We start from the raw sequence: 21535 nt of genomic DNA, 5'->3' as shown, positions 1-21535 counted from the left end.
CACCCTCATCCCTTCGACCACCATTCCATGACCCCAAATCCCTGGAGACCATGTTCTTCTGGGACTCCCATTCATAAGTCTCTCCAGCCCTGGTGACTCCCCCTCCTCACGACCTCCATTCCCCAGGGCCCCCATCCTTGGGTCCCCCCTTTCCCCAGGGATGTCAATCCCTGGCTCCCCAAACCCCCTGAGCCCCCTACTCCTGGGAACCCCATGTCCCACCGTGTGCCACCCAGCCTTGTCCCCAGGCTGTCCCTACTCTGCTCACAGCCTGTCACCCGCTTGTGGCCACCCTGTCTCCACCAGGTGCAACCTACGCATGAGGGCGAGACCTGACCTCGCTTCCTTCCCCTTCATCTGAAGAGCTGCCACTCAGGGCACAAGTGGCCCCAGTAGTGAGTGACAGCCAGTCCACATGGCTGGGGACACCGGAATGGCCGCGAAGGTGGCGCTGCTCTTGTGGGGTGAGTGCCCTGGGCACGAGCCTGACACACCAGGGATGGGCTGTGGTTTGGCAGAGACCAGTGGGAAGGAGGCACTGGAGGGCTGTGGGGTCCCCTGAAGTCCCCAAGGCCAGCAGTCAGTGCAGGAGGTGACCAGGGCCATGGGATGGCGGTGGGGACAGGAGATGGGGGTCAGGACAGGAAGGAACAGGAATGTGGGGAGGGGCATTTTGGGGCTGGGGCAGCTGTGGGGACAGAGACAGGGATGCAGGGACAGGGAAGAACCATGTACATGGGCCATGGAGACAGAGGCCATGGGGCTGGTGGGGGTGACCTGTGCCAGCATGGGGTCCCCATGCCTGCGGTGTCCGCAATATTGCCTTGTCCTGCCTAAGCACGAGGTAGATCCGGTGTCTCCATCTCCAAGACAATTGTGTCAAACCAGTGTCTGCACAGGGACAGTTTGGGGACAGCCCCTACATCCCATGACCCTGTGCCTCTGTCCTCAGGATGACACCCCCACTGAGCCCTGTCTCTTTTCTCTTCCAGCCCAGACCCTTGGCCTTGCTGGTGAGTCCTTGGCAGATACCATGTCCTTGCCTTGCTGTCCCCAGCCCCCTGGTGGCCCTGCAAGCTGATGTCCCCTGTCACCCACAGGCACCCAAACCCTCCAGATTCTTGTGGAACCCCCCTGGACACCGGCAGTGCTGTGGGACCAGGTGACACTGACCTGCCGGGGCTCAGGGACCACCGGTGGCACTACCTGGTACAAGGACGGGCAGCGCTGGCTACAGGAGGGACCCAACCACTTACTTGTCACCGAGAGTGGCACCTACGAGTGTGACAGATGTGGCACTGGGCGCAGTCCCCCCGTGACCATCTCAGACGGTAGAGGGGGTTTGGGTATCTGCAGTCTATCACCCGCAGGGACCCCGAGGGTTCTGAGTGGGCTCAGCTTCATGGGTCACCTCCTGGTATGACCAGAGCCCATCCCCTCCACTGAGGATATCCCAGAGTCTCCCAGGGCAGGGGGATCTCGGTGTTGGATTCAGGGACCCCTGGTGCACTGAGTGTGACTCATTGTGGGGGTCTCCATGAAAATGGGACCCCCTGGTGTGACAGGACCATTTTGTCCCACAGCCCGGTTGGTGCTTCAGGTGCCAGCACAGGTGCTGCTGGAGGGGGACATGGTGATACTGCGCTGCCGCCGCTGGCGGGACAAGTCGGTCACCGGAGTGCGATTCTATGATGGGGACGAGGAGGTGGGGAGGTCCCCCAGTGGGACCGAGCTGTCCCTGTCCCCTCTGCAGCTGAACCACAGTGGCCGCTATAGCTGCGGGGGCTGGGTGGACTCTGAGCTGTCATCGTGGGCACAATCAGCACAGGTGACAGTGACAGTGCACGGTGAGCACCCACCCTCATAGCTAGAACTCCAATATCCTGATAGCCCCAAAGCCACTTCCCAGCAGACTCAGAGTCACATCCTCACCTCCCCTCTCCTTCCCAGAGCTGTTCCCCGTGCCGGTGCTGGAGGGGCCCCCTGAGCCCACCGAGGGGTCCCCCCTGAATCTCAGCTGCCTCAGCACTCCCAGCCACCTGCGGCCCCAAGCCCCCCTCCTGCACGTGTTCTACCGGGATGGGCAGGTGGTGGGGGGCCCGCAGTGGTCCCCACAGTGGCTGGTACCTGCTGTGGGGGTCTCCCCCTCGGGAAATTACAGCTGCCAGGTGCACTCTGAGGCGGGGACAGTGCAGAAGAGCAGCGCCCGGCTCCGTGTCACGGTGCGCAGTGAGTGCAGGGATGGGCACAGGGATCCCCTACATCCCTCCCATGTCCTCCATCCTTGCTAAACCCTCTGCATCCTACTCTCCCATCACCTTCCCTAGTGCCCACATCCCTCACCAGGTCCCATAACCCCTCCCTAGGTGCACTTCTCCCTCTCTGAGGTGCCTCCATTGTCCACAGGTCCCACCATCCCTGTCTGGGTCCCCAAAACCTTCCCTGTGGTTCCTGTCAACCCTCTCCATGTGTGCCCTCGCTAAATCTCCCATCCTTCCCTAGGGCCTTCCCCACCCCTTTCCAAGACTCCCCTCCATCTCTGGGCCCCCTTCTTCCTCACAGGGATCCTCCCACCCCTCTCTGCTCCTCCCCCTCCCTGTGTCCTTCACTGCTCCCTGGTGTCCTCCACTCTTCCCATGTCCCAAATCCCTCCTGTGTTTCCTTGCAGGGGTCCCACTCTTGGGGGTGTCCCTGTTAGCACAGCCCCCCGGGGGACAGGTGGCACTGGGGGACCACCTGGTGCTGAGCTGTGTGGTGGCCACAGGGACAGATCGCTGTCCTTCTCCTGGCACCGGGAGGGCTCGGGGGCACCACTGGGCATTGGCCCCCACCTGGAGCTGCGCCATGTTGGGGACGAGGACAGCGGTCGCTATCATTGCCAGGCCAGGGATGGGAACAATGTGGCAGAGAGCCCTGCGTTGAACGTCACTGTCCTAGGTGAGCAGGACCCTTGGGCTGAGGGTGATTCTACCCACAGCATCTCCAGTTCCACATATTTCCATTCTACCTCATCTTCCCCTAGACGATCCCCAACCCAGACCAGGTCACAGCCCCCACCTCTGGGTGTCAAAGACCAAGGTGACTGGGACCATCAGGGTCCAGGTATCCCCACCCAGGACATCCAAGCCATGCATCCCTAATCCCAGCTGGCACATCCCCCACTCCACATCAGGTCACATTCACCCTACTGACTGTGACCCTCCCAGGGAAGTGAGACCCTTGGGATTGGGATGATGTCCCCATTGTTATGCCTCATCGGATCCATCCCATCCCACACACGCCATTCCATGCCCCCCACAAGGTGATGGCCATACAATGCATCTCTCATCCCACCCTCACCTCACCCTCATCCTATCATCCTCATCCCTCACCCCTCATCCATCACATGCGCTCATCACACAGCCCATGATGATCCCCACAACCATGGGGTCACTGTCCTTGCTGAAGGAGACCCTCTGTCTCCAGGTGCCACCATGCAGATTCCGTATCTCCGCACGCCAGGTGCCAGCCCCTTCCCCGGTCTCAGCCCCATCTATCTCCCTACAGTGCCTGTGGCAAATGCCACCATCACCCCCGGTCCCCTGTCACACCAGGTGCATGCAGGTGACCCCGTGACCCTGAGCTGCTCCGTGCAGGTGGGCTCAACCCCTGTCACCTTCACCTGGCTGCACAACGGGCAGGAGGTGGCCCGGGGTCCCCTTCTGGAGCTTGGAACTGTTGATGTGAGACATTCAGGCACCTACCAATGCATGGCCACCAACCAGCTGGATGGGAACCGTGTGTTCCGTGCACCCAGCCCAGAGCTGGCACTGGAAGTGACACTGCATGGTCACAGGAACACAGGTGGGGTCACATGGGGGGTCCCTTGGGGGCTACCTGGCTGCACGGATTCTGGGTGACCCTGATGTGTCCCTCTCTGTTCCCAGCAGTGGCCGCGGGGGTCAGTGGGTCCCTCCTGTTCCTGCTCCTGCTCCTGGCTGTCATTGGGGGCTGCCACCGCCTGGGTGGGTGACAATGGGACAGCAACAAGTGGCTTTGGCTCGGGATTCTGGGAGGTCTGGGTCTCTGCTGTTCCTGGTCCTGCTCGTAGGTGACATCGGGGGCTGGCACCAGTGTCACCACCTGGGTGGGTGACAATGGATATGGATGGGGATCCTCTGGTCAAAGGGAGGTCCCCAGATTGGGGGCAGACAGTGGGACAGCATCGAGTGACTTTGGCTCAGGATTCCGGAGGGTCTTCCGGTGCTCCTGTATCATTCGGGGGGGGGGTTGAGGAATATTATGATGGTACTGGGCGCTCCTGGTTGAGTTCAGGAGGTATTGGAGGGTCCTGCAGAGATGTTGAGGGGGCTTCAGGAATTCTGGGACAGTTTATGGGGTGCCCCTCCCTGTCTGGGGAAGCTCAGGTTCCTGGGGGTTCAACGGTAAAAGGGGGTTGGTGGTGCAGAGATGACTCAGGGGTTCTGTGCGGCTTCAGGGGGCTCAGGAGTTGCTGGGGACAGTCAAGGGTCTGGTGGGGGTGTAGGAGTCCCAGGGTTGTTTGGAGGTCCTGAGGACCCTCAGGGGTTCTCCATTGTCACCTTCTCCACCCTTTCCTTTGCAGCTGCCAGGAAGCCCCAGGAGAGGTGAGTGAGACACTCCAGCCAGGACCCTTTTTTCTCCCTCTACAGACTCCTTCCAACACCCCCTTTTCACCACAGGGTCCCCCCAGCCACTTTGGAGGAGAGGGAGGTGCTGGACATCAAAGATGTGATCACCAAGAGGACAAGGAGTGAGTACAGGGGACAGGGACACATCATCCACAGGTGTCACCCCCACCCTCATCCGCCAAATGGTGTCTCTTGCAGGGCCCCCCCACATCTCCCTACTCCAGCACCCCCTGGTGACCTACCCCAGACTTCTGCGACCCCATGAGCAACCACGGGACAACAGTGACATCTATGAGAATGTGCCACGACACTGAGGAGAAGGGGGCACTGGAGGCACTGGAGGCACTGGAGGCACTGGGGTTTCCTCCTCCACAGCTCCTGTGCTTTCCCATCCTGTTTTGGGAGCAGGTCACAACTTGGGGGGGGTTTCACAGGCACTAAGCACTCCCCATTCCCCACCCCAAGTACCACGAGGGGTTCCCCTGTCCCACTCCCAGTACCCCCAGGTGCTCCCCACTCCCCATCCCAATGCTCCCAGTATTCCCAGGGGCTCCTTACTCCTCTTCCCACTACCTCTCTATTGTTCCCAGAGATTCCAGGGGCTTCCCATTCCCCCTCTCAGTACCCCTATGATCCCAGGGGCTCCCCATTCATCCTTCCAGTACCCTGTCTTGGTTTAGAGACAAAATTAGAAGAAAATGCTCTGGAATGTTTCCTCTAAAGAGAAGGGCTTCAGTAATCCCTTTTGCCAATGAGAAAAATGAATGCCAGTGAGCGAAAGTGAAAAAACCCCTCTTTATTTACAAACAAAGTACCCACTTGGCACAGGAAAAAATTGAATAAATGCTAGATATTGAACTTTCACAACTTTACACATGCCCTCAGGAGCACATTGGGGTTTTCCCCAAAATGCCATGGCAAGAAATTAATGGGCTGGCTGTGTGGTAAAGGGGGGACAGAATGGGGGCTGGCTTTTGTCTCAGGGAAGGGAGAAACAAGAGTTTGTGCAGCAGCTCAGGCAAAACAAGTGGGAACCTGTTGAACTTCTGGCATTGGTCTCCTCCTCACAGCAGATGAAGCTGGTGGATTTTGGTGTCCTTTCTCTTGTTGGTTCATCTTTTCCTGAGCTCTTGGGCTGGTTGGAGCAGCCCCTGCAGGCTCCCGGCTGATGGTCTAGGCAATTGTTTGATCTCAGACCAAAACTAAGCCAAACAGATCAAGAAAAACATAAACCAGAAGCCACCAAAGGATTGATACTGCAGCCTCTGCAGGCCAGGGGAAGCTAAAAAAAAAAAAAAAAAGGCTTTTTGCTAGCAAAAATCCAAGCTAGCTAAGCCACAAAATAATGTCTGATCCACACTGCACTGCACCCAGCACTTTCCCACTTTCCAGAGGGAGGCTTTGAACAAAGCCAGTGCAGGAGCTCCGAGGCTCCCACCCCTCTCCCAGACACACTTTAAACCTCCAGCAGCCATTGCTGGGCATAAAGCAGGTGATCAGGAATAGGGCATCATCATAAAATCACCCCAAGACATACCCCTATGCTCCCAGTGGCTTCCCATTGCTCCTCCCAATGCCAGGGAGGCAAAGGACCCCTGGTATTGGGCCAAAATGCAGCTTTTGGGTTAAACTGGCAGAAATGGGGTTTCTTTGTTCAGCTCTGGGATTTTCCAATTTTGAGCTGCCACTAAAAACCAGGGGCCACTGCCCCTCCCCCTCCCAGTGGAGGCACAAAAGGCAAAGATCTCAAAGGGCTGAGAGAAGAACAATTTCCTGCAAACAGCAATGAGAGAACAAAACCAACAGCAACAAGATTCAGAATCTCAAGGGTCAGAAAAGAAATTATTTCCAGGGAATGCCCCCAACAAGAGTCCCACATGGCCAGAGCAAGAGTCCAGTGGAGAGTGGACAGTGGCAGGGACCATAGGGGCCGGAACCAAGTGCCAGTGCCACTGAGAGAGACTGTACAGGGCATGCCAGAACTCCAGGACAAGCTGGAGTGCAAGGCAAGTAAGTGGTACCCCCATGGAAATTGCCAAAGCCTTTGTCCCCATTCCTGTGGCAGCAGAGAGCAGGACACAGCTTGCCTTGACCTGGAGGGGTGTCCAGAGCTCCTGGAACCAACTGGAAACTGAGCCCCACCCTGTGCCATGGCCTGATCCCGACTGCCCTGGAAAGGGGGAGGCTCTGGAAAACCCACAGGGCCTTTGTGACAACATCATGTGGGGAACACAGCAGAGGATGTGTTTGGGACAGGGGACCAGAGAATCCAGAGCCTCCTGAAGGCTGCTTTGGCCATCAGAGCAAGGAAGGTCTGGGGCCTGCCAGATCCTTCCTGGTGAAGGAAATGTGCTGGGCGCAACTTCTGGGGTTTGTTCCTTTGTGGGGGTCTTCCCTGGAAATTGTTCCTTTTGGGACCCTTTGAATTCTGAATTTTGTGAATTTTTAAGAAAGATTGGTTCAACAACCTGACTGGGACCCTCCTCCTTCCTGAGCCAAACAGGGCAGAGCTGAACAAATAAAAATCATTCCTCCCAGTTTAATCAAAAAGCTGCATTTTGTGTCCAGTAAGAGGGACAAGGGAGCTGTGCCCCCTGGCACTGGGGGAGGGAATGGGGAGTCGGTGGGAGTACTGGGAGCACTGGAACTGGGAGCTGTGGGCAACCGCACAAGGAAACCCCCCACTCGTGGCCACGCCTCCAGGCCCCAGGGCCCCCAAACTCCCCCAAAAAACCCCTGACAGAACCCCCAACATCTCTGTATGATCGTGCTGGACATCCCCAAATCCCCCAGGACCCTCCGCCAAGATGTCTGGGGGCTCAGCTTCACCCAAGTCAGGAGCTGTTGGTGCCACCCTATGGCCCCCGTACTCTGGGGGGGCTTCATCCCAATCCCTGGAATCCCCATCCCCACCCATTGTCACTCACCCCGGTGGTGCCATCGGTGCCAGCCCCAGATGACACCTACGAGCAGGACCAGGAACAGCAGGGACCCGCTGAGCCCTGCAGCCACTGCTGGGGACAGAGAGGGACACATCAGAGTCACTGAGAATTCTGGGCATCCTGCACCCCCCATGTGACCCTGTGTGACCCCACCTATACCCCAATGTCGTCGTGGTGTCACAGTCAGGACCAGCTCTGGGCTGAGTGCCCGGAACACACGGAGCTCGTCCAGCTGGTTGGTGGCCACGCACTGGTAGGTGCCCGCATGTCCCACATCGATGGCTCCAAGCTCCAGGAGGGGACCCTGGGACACCTCTTGCCCGTTGTGCAGGAAGGTGAAGGTGACAGGGGCTGAGCCCACCTGCACCAAGCAGTGCAGGGTCACGGGGTCACCTGCATGCACCTGGTGTGACTGGGGACTGATGGTGATGGTGACATTGGCCACGGGCACTGCGGGGACACAGACGGGGCTGGCACTGGCTGAGCAGGATAGGGGTGCTGTGGTGGGGTCACCCCCAGCCTGAGGGTCCTGCTCACCCAGGACGGTGACATTCAGGGGTCACTCTCGGCCACGCTGTCCCTGTTGCTGACCCAGCACTGGTACCGGTCCCTGTCATTGTCCCAAGTGTGGGGCAGCTCCAGGTGGGGGCTGGTGCCCAGTGGTGCCCCCAAGCCATCTCGGTGCAAGGAGAAGGACAGGGAACCTGTCCCCATGGCCACCCCACAGCTCAGCTCCAGGCAGTCCCCCAGTGCCACCTGTGCCCCGGGGGTTGTGCCGCCACGGACACCCTGAGGGTGGGACCCCTGCGGGAGGGGATGACACCAGGGGACAGTTAGGTGGAGGGATGGGAGAGGGGAAGTGGGACCTCAGTGAGGAAAAGGGGGCACAGAGAAGTGAGGGCTCAGTGGGTTTGGAGTGCCAGGGATGGGTGTCCAAAGGAATGGGGATGCTGAGGAGGGGGAGTCTCTGGGAATGGGGATGCCCAGGGCTGGGGGGACTCAGGGATGGGAATCCCAGGGGAATGTTGGCTCCCAGGATTTGGGGTCAGAGGATGGGGGTCCTCAAAATGAGGTTGCCAAGGGAAAGGGGGTCCTGGAAGAATCAAGGTCCTGAGGGAAAGGGGATTGCAGGTGATGGAATGAAGAGGAGAGGGTTCCTTGGGAAGGGGGTACTGGGCCATGGAGATCCTGGGGAATGTCAGTACTGGGATGGGAGTTCAGGGATGAGTGGATATAATGAATGGGGCTCCCATGGTTGGGTTTCCAGTGAAATGGGGGTGCCGGGGATGCACAGTTGCTGGATAGACCCATGGGTCACAGCTCCTTCCCAGGGTGCCTCAGATTTGGAGGTGACCCAGGGCCCAGCATTGCCCCCCTGGGGTGCTCATTTCCTGTGCAGGCATCACATGGGGGTCACATGGGAAGCTCTGTTTCTGTGCCCTCCCCTGCCCTTGATATTTTTTTCTATTCATTTCTCTTTTTTCTTTATTTTCCTCACTTTTGTGTCTTGTCCCCTCAACCCTTGCTCCTGGCTCCAAAATCCCAGGGAGCACCTGAGCAGGGGATGTGTTGGGGGGAGCCAGGGGAGATGGAAATGGGGAATGGGGGTGCAGGGAAGGGTAGGTTGCGTTTGGGGGATGGTGTTAGGCTGTGCCCCTTCGACACTTACATTTTCTTTTTCATGGAAAAGAAAGAAGAGGCCATTTGTAGTGAGAGTCAGATGGGAAAGTGGGTGTTCTGTCCAGGGGGGCCACATCCAGGAGGTCCTGTCTAGAGGGGATCAAGTCCCAGGGGGTCACAAATGCTGGCATGGGGTGACAAATGCTGGCATGGGGTGTCCAGTGCCAGGTGTGGCAGTTCTGGAAATATCCCTGCACATTTCTGGTTGTGTGCCTGATCCAGGGGTGGCACATCCTGAGGACCCCTGTCAATCCAAGTGTGGGGCCCAGCCATGTCCCAGCCCCACTGCACAGGGATGGCCATTGGCCAGCCCTGCTCTGGCCAGCCCCAGGAGGCAGCCAGGACCTGAGGGTGCCCCCCCATCCCCCTTGGCTTTGATTCTGGCAGCTTTAGAGCTGATGCAGAGGTGAGAATTCTGTGGGGGAAAAAATGCCTGTCTGTGGTTTGCTCAGCCCTGCAAGAAGCACAAACCCCAAAGGGAGCCCAAGCAGTGGCTCTGCAAGGGCCTTGGATGATTTTCAGAGCAGGGCTGCTGGAAACACACCCTGCAGGGGCAGCTGTGAGGGAACCAGTTCGGAAATGCAACAACTGATCATTTGTCCCTTTGCCCAAGGGACTGAGAAAACCACAAAACTACTGCAAAGACAACAACAATCTGCTAAACAAACTGACCAGGACCTTCCTTCCTGAACAAAACCTGAAAACCCTGCTGTGGGATGCACAAACAGGCTGCAAAAGGAAACCAAAAAGTCTCATTTCTTTGGGATTTGTTTGTGTTTTTCTTGTGAGCGACTTGTTGGGAGAGCAATGGATTCTAAAACCAGAGCATTTTATGCCTCATCAGTTTGATTTTTGATGAGTTTGTCCTTTATTAGGAAAAAATTATTTGGGAAAGATTTTTGCTTTTATTGTATGGAGGTATAATTTTGTCTGAACCCATTGGGCATCAAGTGTTGCCTGGAATGGCAGAGCCAGGAAATTAGGGGGAACCTGACCCAGGGGTGTGTGGGGCAGGGACACAGAGTCTCCCAGAACAACCCTGGGGTGCTCCAGCGTTGGGGGTTGTGCTGAGGTCTGAGTCACTCAAAATGTGAGGCACCCCGTGAAGGACCTGTGACCCCCGTGCCCACCCAGCCACTGCCCATCCCTGGCACACCCATTCCCCTGGGAGCCCAACCTTAGTACCCCCATTGCCTTGGTCTCTCCTCCCTGGGGACCCCCATCCCCGGCACTCCCCATTCCCCTGGACACCCATCCCTGCTTCCCAAAACCCCCTGAGCCCCCCACGCCTGGGAACCCCAAATCTCACCTTGTCCCACCCAGCCTCATCCCCATCTGGTCCCCAGCCTGTGGCCACCCTGCCCCCACCAAGGGCCACCAACATGTGAGGACAAGATGTGATCTTGCTTCGTTCCCCTTCATCCGAAGAGCTGCCAGCCAGGGGAGCGGTGGCCACAGCAGCGAGTGACAGCCAGTGCACATGGCTGGGGACAGCAGGATGGCCGGGAAGGTGGCGCTGCTCCTGTGGGGTGAGTGCCCTGGCCACGGGTCTGACACCTTGTGGATGGGGAGGGGAGGGGGCACAGGGGGGGTGCCGGGTTCCCTGACGTCCCCAAGGCCAGCAGAGGCTTTCCATGTTACTCACACTAGACCTTGGTGGGACTGTGACTGATGTTGTGGACTTTGGGGGTGGGAACAGGGGTAGGAATTTGGGGATGAGGATGATGGGACAAGAATGTGGGGACTGGCACCTTTGGACTCAGGTAGCTCTGGGGATAGGGACAAGGGAACTGGGATGCAGGGACAGAAGGGGACAAGAACCGTGAGGATGTAGCTGTGGGGATGGGACCATGGGGATGGGATCATGAGCTGGTGGGAGTGACCTGGGCCAGCATGGGGTGTGTCTGTGGTGTCCTTGTGCCCGGGGTGTCCACAGTGTTCCCATGTTCTGCCTCAGCCCAGGATGACCTTGGTGTCCCTGTTCCTAAGGTGTCCGTGCAACACAGATTTGGTGCATGGGTGGCTGTGACACAAACATGTCCCCTGGCCTCTCCAAAACTTTTGGGGACCACCCCCACGCACTTTGTCACAAGAACTGCTGACTCCCCACAGAGACAATTTGGGGAAGACCCTCACACCCTGTAACCGGGGTGCCGCTGTCCCTGCAAGGCCACCCCCACTGACCCCTGTCCCTTCTCCCTTCCAGCCCAGACCCTTGGCCTCACTGGCAAGCCCTTGGGGGATGCCATTGCCCCACCCCGGACTGCCAGTGCAACCACCTGGTACAGGGACGGGCAGCCCTGGGTCCTCCACCTCTCCTGGGTCCCCATTCCCTCCTGTGTTGCCCCACAGGGGATCTGCCCTTGTGGGTGTCCCTGTGCGCAGAACCCCCTTGGGGGAGAGGTGGCACTTGGGGACTGCCTGGTGCTGAGATGTGCAGTGGCTGCAGGGACAGGTCCCCTGTCCTTCCTCTGGCGCCGGGAGGGCTCTGGGGCACTGCTGGGCACCAACCACCAGCTGGAACTGCAGGACACTGGGGACAATGTCAGCGGCCAGTGCCGGTGCCAGGTCAGTGACAGGGAGAGTGTAGCTGAGAGTGACCCCTTGAATGTCACCATCCTGGGTGAGTGGGAACCTTGGGCTGGGAGTGACCCCACCCACAGCACCACCATCCCACCTTGGCAGGTGCCAACCCTATATGTGTCCACGCAGTGCCCGTGGCCAATGCCACCATCACCCCCAGTCCCCTGGCACACCAAGTGCATGCAGGTGAAAACATGACCCTGTGCAGCTCGGTGCAGGTGGGCTCAGCCCCTGTCACATTCACCTGGCTGCACAAGGGGCAGGAGGTGGCCCGGGCTCCCCTCCTGCAGCTGGGGGACATCGATGTGGGACATTCGGGCACCTACCAGTGCGTGGCCACCAACCAGCTGGGACAGGACGGGCACCGCATGTTCCGGGCACTCAGCCAAGAGCTGGCCCTGGAGGTGACACCTGGCTCAGCCTGGGTCACAGGTGGGGTCACACGGGGTGACCAGGGAGTGCAAGACCCCTGGGGTGATGGGTGATCCTGATGTGTCCCCCCTGTTTCTTGCAGTGGCCGCAGGGGTCGGAGGGGCCCTTTTGTTCCTCCTCGTGCTCATGGGTGTAATTGTGGCCTGGTACCAGTGGCATCGTGTAGGTGGGTGACAATGGGGGGACAGGGGTTCCAGGGAGTTGTTGAGGCCCCCCAAGTGGGGGATCAATAGGGTGGCACTCACAGCCCCAGAATTGTGACCTTGTCTGGGGTCCTGTAGGGATTGGGAAGGTGCTGGGCGGTGATGCAGGGATGTTGGGGGTGCTTTCAGGGGTACTAGGAGTGTTTGGGGAGTCTCTATCCCTGCCGGGCTTTGGGTTCTTGAGGCTGAGTTGGTTGGGAGGTACTGGGGATGTTCATTAATTCTGGGATGTTTCAATGCTGCTTGGGGATTTTGAAGGGAATTGAGGGTCCTGAGGGGGTTCAGGAAATCTGAGAGGGATCAGGGCCTTGGGCCCCCACAGTCACCCCTCCCCTCTTTCCTCTGCAGCTGCCAGAAAGAACCAGGAAAGGTGAGTAGGGGACTCAAACCACACTCTCCCCTTTTACCCCAACACCCAAGGCCTCCCATTCCCTCCCCCACATCCCCTTTATTCTCTCAGGGCCCCCCCTGGATCCCCCAGACACCCCAGAGAAGGGGCAAGTGCTGTACACACGTGTTGCGGTCATCAAGAGGGCAGGGGGTGAGTACAGGGGGGACACACGCAGAGGGACACATCACCTACAGGTGTCAGCCCACCCAGATCTTACAGCCCGTGTCTCTCGCCGTGTTCCCCCATGCCACCACACTCCAGGAACCCCAGGTGACCTACGCGGAGCTGCAGGGACACCAGGGGTGAGTATGAGAAGTCGGTGACATCAATGAGAATGTGCTGTGACAATGGGGGGAACTGGGGGGCATTAGGCATCCCCCCCACCATGGGCAGCCACACGTGTGTATGCTGCCACTCAAAACTGCCCCTCTCCCTCCCCTACTGGGGATGTTCATTAATTCTGGGATGTTTCAATGCTGCTTGGGGATTTTGAAGGGAATTGAGGGTCCTGTGGGGGTTCAGGAAATCTGAGAGGGATCAGGGCCTTGGGACCTCACAGTCACCCCTCCCCTCTTTCCTCTGCAGCTGCCAGAAAGAACCAGGAAAGGTGAGTAGGGGACTCAAACCACACTCTCCCCTTTTACCCCAACCCCCAAGGCGTCCCATTCCCTCCCCCACATCCCCTTTATTCTCTCAGGGCCCCCCCCTGGATCCCCCAGACACCCCAGAGAAGGGGCAAGTGCTGTACACACGTGTTGCAGTCATCAAGAGGGCAGGGGGTGAGTACAGGGGGGACACACGCAGAGGGACACATCACCTACAGGTGTCAGCCCACCCAGATCTTACAGCCCGTGTCTCTTGCCATGTTCCCCCATGCCACCACACTCCAGGAACCCCAGATGACCTACGCGGAGCTGCAGGGACACCAGGGGTGAGTATGAGAAGTCGGTGACATCGATGAGAATGTGCTGTGACAATGGGGGGAACTGGGGGGCATTAGGCATCCCCCCCACCATGGGCAGCCACACGTGTATGTGCTGCCACTCAAAACTGCCCCTCTCCCTCCCCGTGGAGGCATAATGATCCCAAAGGGCTGAGAGAAGAACAATTTCTTGGAACAGCAACAAGAGAGAATAAAACTAACAGCAACAGCAACAAGGTTCTGAGTCCAAATGGTCACAAATAAAACACCGATTTCCAGGGAAATCCCCCTAAAAGTAACAAACCCCAGACATTTCCCTCAGCACCCCCATCCCAGTACTGACATTCCCCACCAGAGGAACCTGTCAGAGACCTTCACTGCTCTGATGGCTAAAGTGGCCTTCAGGAGGCTCTGGATTCTCTTGTCCCCTGTCCCCAGCCCCTCCTCTGCCGGGTTCCTCACACAGGCCGTGTGGAGGTTCCAGAGCCTCCCCCTTTTCCAGGGCAGTCAGGATCAGACCATGGCACAGGGTGGGGTGTCAGAGACAGGCGAAGTTTGATGTCTGGAGACATTTTGGAACACCTATGTGTGGCAAGGCTGAGTCAGGCCCTGCTTTTGGTGAGACAGGGCCCTGTCTGTCCATCAGTCTGTCAGCCATGACACACTGGGGACAGTGTGACACTCTGCCAAAGCCAGCTCCTGAGTGGCTGGGTGACCCTGAGTCAGGCCCTGCTTTTGGTGAGACAGGGCCCTGTCTGTCCATCAGTCTGTCAGCCATGGCACACTGGGGACAGTGTGACACTCTGCCAAAGCCAGCTCTGGAGTGGCTGGGTGACCAGAAGTGCCAGGCTGGTGGCCCAGCTGCCAGGCTTGGTGGCCCAACTGCCTTAAAAGGCATAGCATGACGTGGCCAAGACCCTCACCCTGTCTTCTCTTAGGGTGTCTGTCCCATCCACACTGGAACCCAGGAGTTGGCAACTCGTTTAAAAGGGAAATATCTGCCAAGGAAGTTTCCTGGAAGGGAAAGAAGACACATGCCTAAAACTTCTTTAATTTCAAAAATGTTGGGGCTTCCAGGCCAAAGTGTAGGAAAAGGACTAACAGCTCGTTACGAGGCAATTTATAAACCAGAAGAGAACAAACAACACAAACCCAGAACTTTCCCTCCCGCTCAGCGCTGTTGGTTTGTGTGGCAGTTATAACCGCGGCCAGCAGGGGGCGCTGCAGGGAGCGCTCCCGGCCAGCAGGGGGCGCCCCGGTGGAGCTCCATCCCCTCAGGGGCCATGGCGGCCTCGGGCGGGAGCCAGGAGGGGAAATCGCTCCTTTTGCAAACTCACCGGCACCAATCGGTCCTGGCACCATCACCGTCAGCAGGAAGAAGTTGCGAAGGCAGCAGGTTGGATCCTAGTGCTCACTGGCAGTGTAGAGGTGTCCCAGGGTCAGGCACACACCTTGCGCAACACCCGCGACCGCTCTCCATGACTCCGAATGGAAGGAAGGCAGCACCTGACCCCAGGAAGGTCTTGGGTCCACAACAGCACCTCTGGTGGCTTTATGCCACAATCCCTGCAAACCCTCAGCCTTTCACTCAGGTGTGGAGAGCAGGGATGGAGCAGCTTTGGGGACACTTGGAATCTACACAGGGTCACTCCCTACAGCCCCACCACGGCCATGGGGAAGAGACATTGCTCAATATTTCCACACTTTTCCCTCTTCTCTGGCAGCTGAACTAGAACACCAATATTCTTCCCATGCCATGCCAAAGGGCTGCAGGCTTGAGACAGAAAGTAGAAGAGACCCAGGCAGGTTGTTGAGCAGATTGTTGTTGCCTTTCCAGGGTTTTGAGTCTCTCCCAGAACCTTGCTGCAAGGGACAAAATGATCAATTGCTGCTTTTCTGGACTGCTTCCCTCACAGCCTGACACTGCAACAGGGACTGGCACCTTTGGGCTCAGGTCGCTCTGGGGATAGAGACAAGGGAACTGGGATGCAGGGACAAAAGGGGACGAGAAGCGTGAGGAAGCGGCCGTAGGGATGGGATCATGAGGATAGGATCATGAGCTGGTGGGGGTGACCTGGGCCAGCATGGGCTGTGTCCATGGTGTCCTTGGTGTCCAGGTGTCCCTGGGGGTGACCTGGACCAGCATGGGCTGTGTCCGTGGTGTCCTTGTGCCAGAGGTGTCCACAGTGTCCCCATGTTCTGCCTCAGTGCAGGGTGGCCTCGGTGTCCCTGCTCCCAAGATGTCCGTGCCACACAGATTTGGTGCATGGGTGGCTGTGACACAGACATGTCCCCTGGCCATGCAAATCTTTTGGGGAGCACTCAGACACACTTTCCCTCAAAAGCTGCTGTCCCCACAGAGACAATTTGGGGACAGAACTCACACCCTGCCCCCATGCTGCTGTCCCCACAGTGCCACCCCCACTGAGCCCTGTCCCTTCTCCTTTCCAGCCCAGACCCTCAGCCTCGCTGGTGAGTCTTCGGGGGATGCCATGGCCCCACCCCGCTGTCCCCAACCTCAAGCGGGCCCTGATAGGCTGGTGTCCCCTGTCACCCGCAGGTGCCCAGACCACCCAGCTCCTCGTGGAGCCCCCCTGGAGGCCGGCGGTGTGGTGGGACTCGGTGACATTGACCTGCCAGGGCTCAGGGACAGCCGGTGCCAGCACCTGGTACAAGGATGGGGAGCGATGGAGGCAGCAGGGACACGACAATATCACTGTCACCGAGAGCGGCACCTACACTTGTGACAGACCCGACACTGGGCGCAGCCCCCCTGTGAAAGTTTCAGACGGTGAGGGGGGTTTGGGTATCCCCAACCTGGCACCCGCGAGGACCCCACAGGCTCTGACTGGGCTCCACTCCATGGGTCACCTCCTGTGTGACCAGAGCCCCTCCCCTGCTCTGGGGACATCCCAGAGCACCCCAGTGTGCGGAACCCCGTGTTGGAATTGGGGACCCTTGGTGCGCTGGGTGTGACCCAGTGGGGGCATCCCAGTGCCATCAGGTGTGACAGGACCCCTCTGTCTCCCAGACCTGCTGGTGCTGCAGGTGCCAGCGCGGGCACTGCTGGAGGGGGACATGGTGACACTGCGCTGCCGGGGCTGGAGCATGTTCCGGGCACTCAGCCCAGAGCTGGTCCTGGCTGTGACAGTGAGGGGACAGTGCAACAAAGGTATGGTCACACAGGGTCTCCGGGAGGTGCAAGGCACCTGAGGTGAGTGGTGAGCCTGATGTGTCCCCCTCTGTTTCTTGCAGTGGCAGCAGGGGTCGCTGGGGCCCTTTTGTTCCTTCTGTTCGTGGGTGTCATTGTGGCCTGGAAAAGGTGGCACCATGTGGGTAAGTGACAATGAAGAGACAAGGGTCCCAGGGAGCTGTAGAGGTCCCCAGAGCCAGGGAGCAATAGGGCCACACCCACAGCCCCATGCATGGGGAGCTTGGCTGGGGGTCCCTTTAAGGTTTGGTGGAGGGTCCTGCGGGGATGCTGTGAGTTCTTTCAGGGTCCCTGGGGGTGTTTGGATGGGTCTCTGTCCCTGATAAGGTTTGGTTCTTGAGGCTGAGTTGGTTGGAGGGCACTGAGGAGGTTCATGAATTCTGGGGGTCTTCAGGGATACTTGGGGGTCCTGTGGGGAATTGAGAGTCCTGAGGAGGTTCAGGAATCCTGAGAGGGGTCAGGGCCTTGGGACCAACAGTCACCCAGTCACCCCTTCCCTCTTTCCACTGCAGCTGCCAGGAAGCAGCAGGAAAGGTGAGTGGGAGGCACAAACCACTCTCCCCTTTTACCCCAACACCCAAGGCCTCCCATTCCCTCCCCCACATCCCCTTTTGTTCCCTCAGGCCCCTCCCAGAACCCCCAGCCCCCCCAGAGGAGGGGGAGGTGCTGTACACCCACATCGTGGTCACCAAGAGGGCAGGGGGTGAGTACAGGGAGAACACATGCAGAGGGACACGTCATCCACAACTGTCACCCCACCCAGACCCCACAGCCTGTGTCTCTTGCAGTGTCCCCCTGTGCCACCACACTCCAGGAACCCCAGGTGACCTACGCGGAGCTGCAGGGACCCCACCAGCGACCATGTGAACCCGGTGACATCGACGGGAATGTGCTGTGACACTGGGGGAACTGGGACCACAGGGGGTCCCCACCCATGGGCACCGACTCCTGTGTGGGTGCTGTCACTAAAAACTGCCCTTCTCCCTCCCTATGGAGGAAAAAATCCCAAAGGGCTAATGGGAGAACAATTTCCTGAAACAGCAATGAGAGACAATAAAACAAATAGCAACAGCAATAAGGTCCAGAGTAAAAAGGGGCACAAAAGGAACCCCGATATCCAGAGAAATCCCCCAAAAAGTAACAAACCCCAGATATTTCCCCCAGCACCTTTCCTCTGCCAGAGGAACCTGCCAGGGCCCTGGACCTTCACTGGTTTGATGGCCATAGTGGCCTTCAGGAGACTCTGGATTCTCTTGTCCCCTGTCCCAAACCCCTCCTCTGCCATGTTCCCCACTCCAGGATGGCACAAAGGCCCTGTGGGGGTTCCAGAGCCTCCCCTTTTCCAGGGCAGTCAGGATCAGGCCATGGCACAGGGTGGGGTGTCAGAGACAGGAAAACTTTGATGTCTGGTGACATTTTGGAACACCTGTGTGTGGCAGGGCTGGGTCAGGCCTTGCTTTTGGTGAGACAGGGCGCTGTCTGTCAGTCAGTCTGTCAGCCATGGCACACTGGGGACAGTGTGACACTCTGACAAAGCCAGCAGCTCCTGAGTGGCTGGGTGACCAGAAGTGCCACCTGGGGAGAGGGGTCTTAGTGGCCCAACTGGCTTAAAAGGCAGAGCATGACGTGGCCATGTCCCTGACCCCATCTTTTTGATGGATAAAGCGGCCTTCAGGAGGCTCTGGATTCTCTTGTCCTTTGTCCCAAACCCCTCCTCTGCCATGTTCCCCACAACAGGATGGCACAAAGGCCCTGTGGGGGTTCTGGAGCCTCCCCCTTTCTGAGGGCAGTCGGGATCAGGCCATGGCACAGGGTGGGGTGATGAAGACAGGAAAACTTTGATGTCTGGTGACATTTTGGAACACCCATGAGTGGCAGGGCTGGGTCAGGCCTTGCTTTTGGTGAGACAGGGCACTGTCTGTCAGTCAGTCTGTCAGCCATGGAACACTGGGGACAGTGTGACACTCTGACAAAGCCAGCAGCTCCTGAGTGGCTGGGTGACCAGAAGCGCCACCTGGGGAGAGGGGTCTTAGTGGCCCAACTGGCTTAAAAGGCAGAGCATGACGTGGCCATGTCCCTGACCCCATCTTCTCTTGGTGTGTCTGTCCCATCCCCACTGGAACCCAGGAGTTGGCAACTCGTTTAAATGAGAAATACCTGTCAAGGGAAATGGGAACTTTCCCGGAATGGAAAGAAGACCCATCGCTAAAACTTTCTCTAATTTGAAAAATGATGAGGCTTCCAGGCCGAGGCAGCACCTGACCCCAGGCAGGTCTTGGGTCCACAACAGCCCCTCTGGTGGCTTTATGCCACAATTTCTGCAAGCCCTCACTCAGGTGTGGAGGGAAGGGATGGAGCAGCTTTGGGGACACTTGGAATCCACACAGGGTCACTTCCTACAGCCCCACCATGGCCACGGGGCAGGGTCACTGCTCAGTATTTCCACACTTTTCCCTCTTGTCTGGCAGCTGAACTAGAACACCAATATTCTTCCCATGCCATGCCAAAGGGCTGCACGTTTGAGACAGAAAGGAGGAGGGACCCAGGCAGGTTGTTGAGAAGATTGTTGTTGTCTTTGCAGGGATTTTGGGCATGGCCACGGGGCAGGGCCACTGCTCAGTATTTCCACACTTTTCCCTCTTCTCTGGCAGCTGAACTAGAACACCAATATTCTTCCTGGGCCATTCCAAAGGGCTGCACGTTTGAGACAGAAAGTAGGAGGGACCCAGGCAGGTTGTTAAGATTGTTGTTGTCTTTGCAGAGATTTTGGGGCTCTCCCAGGACCTTGCTGCAAGGGACAAAGTGATCACTTGTTGCATTTCTGGACTGGTTCCCTCACAGCTGCCCCTGCAGGAGGGGTTTCCAGCCAGCCCTGCTCTAGAAACCATCAAAGGCCCTCACAGAGCCACTGCTTGTGCTCCCTTTGGGTTTTGTGCTTCTTGCAGGGTTGAGCAAACCACAGACAGGCCTTTTTCCTACCACAGAATTCTCACCTCTGCAGCAGCTCCACAGACCCAGAGGCCCTTGGAATCTGTCTGGGGTGACCCCCAGGCCATTGGCACCTTGTGGGGGCTGTGCTGGGCCCTGGGTTTCCCCAAAATCTGAGGCACTCAGGGAAGGAGCTGTGACCCTTGTGCCCACTCTGCCACTGCCCATCCCTGGGACCCCCATTCCCGTGGAAATCACATCATGGGACACCCATTCCTTTTGTCCCGCTTTGCCTGGGACCCCCATCCCAGTACTGACATTTCCCAGGATTTCCATGGCCCAGCTCCCCATTCCCAAGAAACCCTCTCCTGTTCATTCCATCTCCTGCAATCTCCCTTCCCCCAGGACATTGATTCTCCCATGACCCTCATGCACATGGGACCCCTCATACCCCCTGCACTCCATCCTTGGCACACGCATGCCATGAGCCCAAATCCCTGGAGCCCTTGTTCCATTGGCACTCTCATCCCTGGTCTCCCCAGCCCTGTGGTCCCCTATCCCAATCCCGAATGACTCCCACTACTCAGGACACCCTTTCCCAAGGACCCCATCACTTGAGACCCCCCATTTCCCTGGACACCCATCCCTGACTCCAAAAACCCCCTGAACTCCCCACTCCTGGGAACCCCACATCTCACCTTGTCCCAGCCAACCTTGTCCCCATCTGGTCCCCAGCTTGTGTCCACACTGCCCCCACCGCGGGCCACCTCCACATGAAGGTGACACCAGACCTCGCTTCCTTCCCCTTTGGCTAAAGAGCTGCCAGCCAGGGGACAGCCACCCCTGGAAAAGAGTGACAGCCAGTCCTCATGGCTGGGGACACCGGGATGGCCGGGAAGGTGGCGCTGCTCCTGTGGGGTGAGTGCCCTGGGCACGGGCCTGACAGCCCAGGGATGGGGAGGGGAGGGGGCACAGGGGGGCTGCGGGGTGCCCTGAGGTCCCCAAGGCCAGCAGGGCATGGAGCCCAGTGTGAGCAGAGTTGTGGGGTGGATGTGGGGACAGGAACTGGGGACAGGGAGGGGAGCTGGAACGTGGGGCAGGAACAGGTGGATGGAGATGTGGAGAAAAGGATGTGGCAGAAGGAACCTTGGGGTGTGGAGGGAAGGGATGGAGCAGCTTTGGGGACACTTGGAATCCACACAGGGTCACTTCCTACAGCCCCACCATGGCCACGGGGCAGGGTCACTGCTCAGTATTTCCACACTTTTCCCTCTTGTCTGGCAGCTGAACTAGAACACCAATATTCTTCCCATGCCATGCCAAAGGGCTGCACGTTTGAGACAGAAAGGAGGAGGGACCCAGGCAGGTTGTTGAGAAGATTGTTGTTGTCTTTGCAGGGATTTTGGGCCTCTCCCAGGACCTTGCTGCAAGGGACAAAGTGATCACTTGTTGCATTTCTGGACTGGCTCCCTCACAGCTGCCCCTGCAGGAGGGGTTTCCAGCCAGCCCTGCTCTAGAAACCATCAAAGGCCCTCACAGAGCCACTGCTTGTGCTCCCTTTGGGTTTTGTGCTTCTTGCAGGGTTGAGCAAACC

General features: G+C 58.2%; 2 protein-coding genes and 1 long non-coding RNA gene across 4 annotated transcripts; all 3 read left to right on the top strand.

The window, feature by feature from the left end:
* Nucleotides 1-433: 433 nt before the first annotated feature.
* On the top strand, nt 434-4963 carry LOC120504143 (Fc receptor-like protein 4). The gene is made up of 12 exons (XM_039713326.1): nt 434-464; nt 993-1013; nt 1101-1331; nt 1584-1847; nt 1951-2229; nt 2407-2470; nt 2765-2937; nt 3547-3843; nt 3927-4004; nt 4604-4625; nt 4701-4771; nt 4848-4963. The coding sequence occupies exons 1-12, from the start codon at nt 434-436 to the stop codon at nt 4961-4963; spliced, it is 1647 nt and encodes a 548-aa protein (XP_039569260.1).
* A 5719-nt stretch (nt 4964-10682) lies between these two features.
* On the top strand, nt 10683-18056 carry LOC120504148 (low affinity immunoglobulin gamma Fc region receptor II-like). 2 transcript variants are annotated; one of them, XM_039713329.1, is made up of 7 exons: nt 10683-10800; nt 16254-16274; nt 16363-16593; nt 17058-17138; nt 17526-17547; nt 17637-17716; nt 17802-18056. In XM_039713329.1, the coding sequence occupies exons 1-7, from the start codon at nt 10752-10754 to the stop codon at nt 17909-17911; spliced, it is 594 nt and encodes a 197-aa protein (XP_039569263.1). In that variant the 5' UTR covers nt 10683-10751; the 3' UTR covers nt 17912-18056. The 2 variants fall into 2 exon arrangements, with proteins under 2 accessions (XP_039569263.1, XP_039569264.1); XM_039713330.1 differs by lacking the exons at nt 17526-17547; nt 17637-17716.
* On the top strand, nt 12368-13979 carry LOC120504149. The gene is made up of 4 exons (XR_005627958.1): nt 12368-12452; nt 12838-12859; nt 13578-13659; nt 13771-13979. It is a non-coding gene; the product is annotated as an uncharacterized LOC120504149 (long non-coding RNA).
* Nucleotides 18057-21535: the final 3479 nt, after the last annotated feature.

The sequence above is a fragment of the Passer montanus genome, unplaced genomic scaffold (genome assembly GCF_014805655.1).
Source record: "Passer montanus isolate IOZ18808 unplaced genomic scaffold, ASM1480565v1 scaffold284, whole genome shotgun sequence".
Classification (NCBI taxonomy): domain Eukaryota; kingdom Metazoa; phylum Chordata; class Aves; order Passeriformes; family Passeridae; genus Passer; species Passer montanus.
This window is presented reverse-complemented; position numbering and strand designations above follow the sequence as displayed.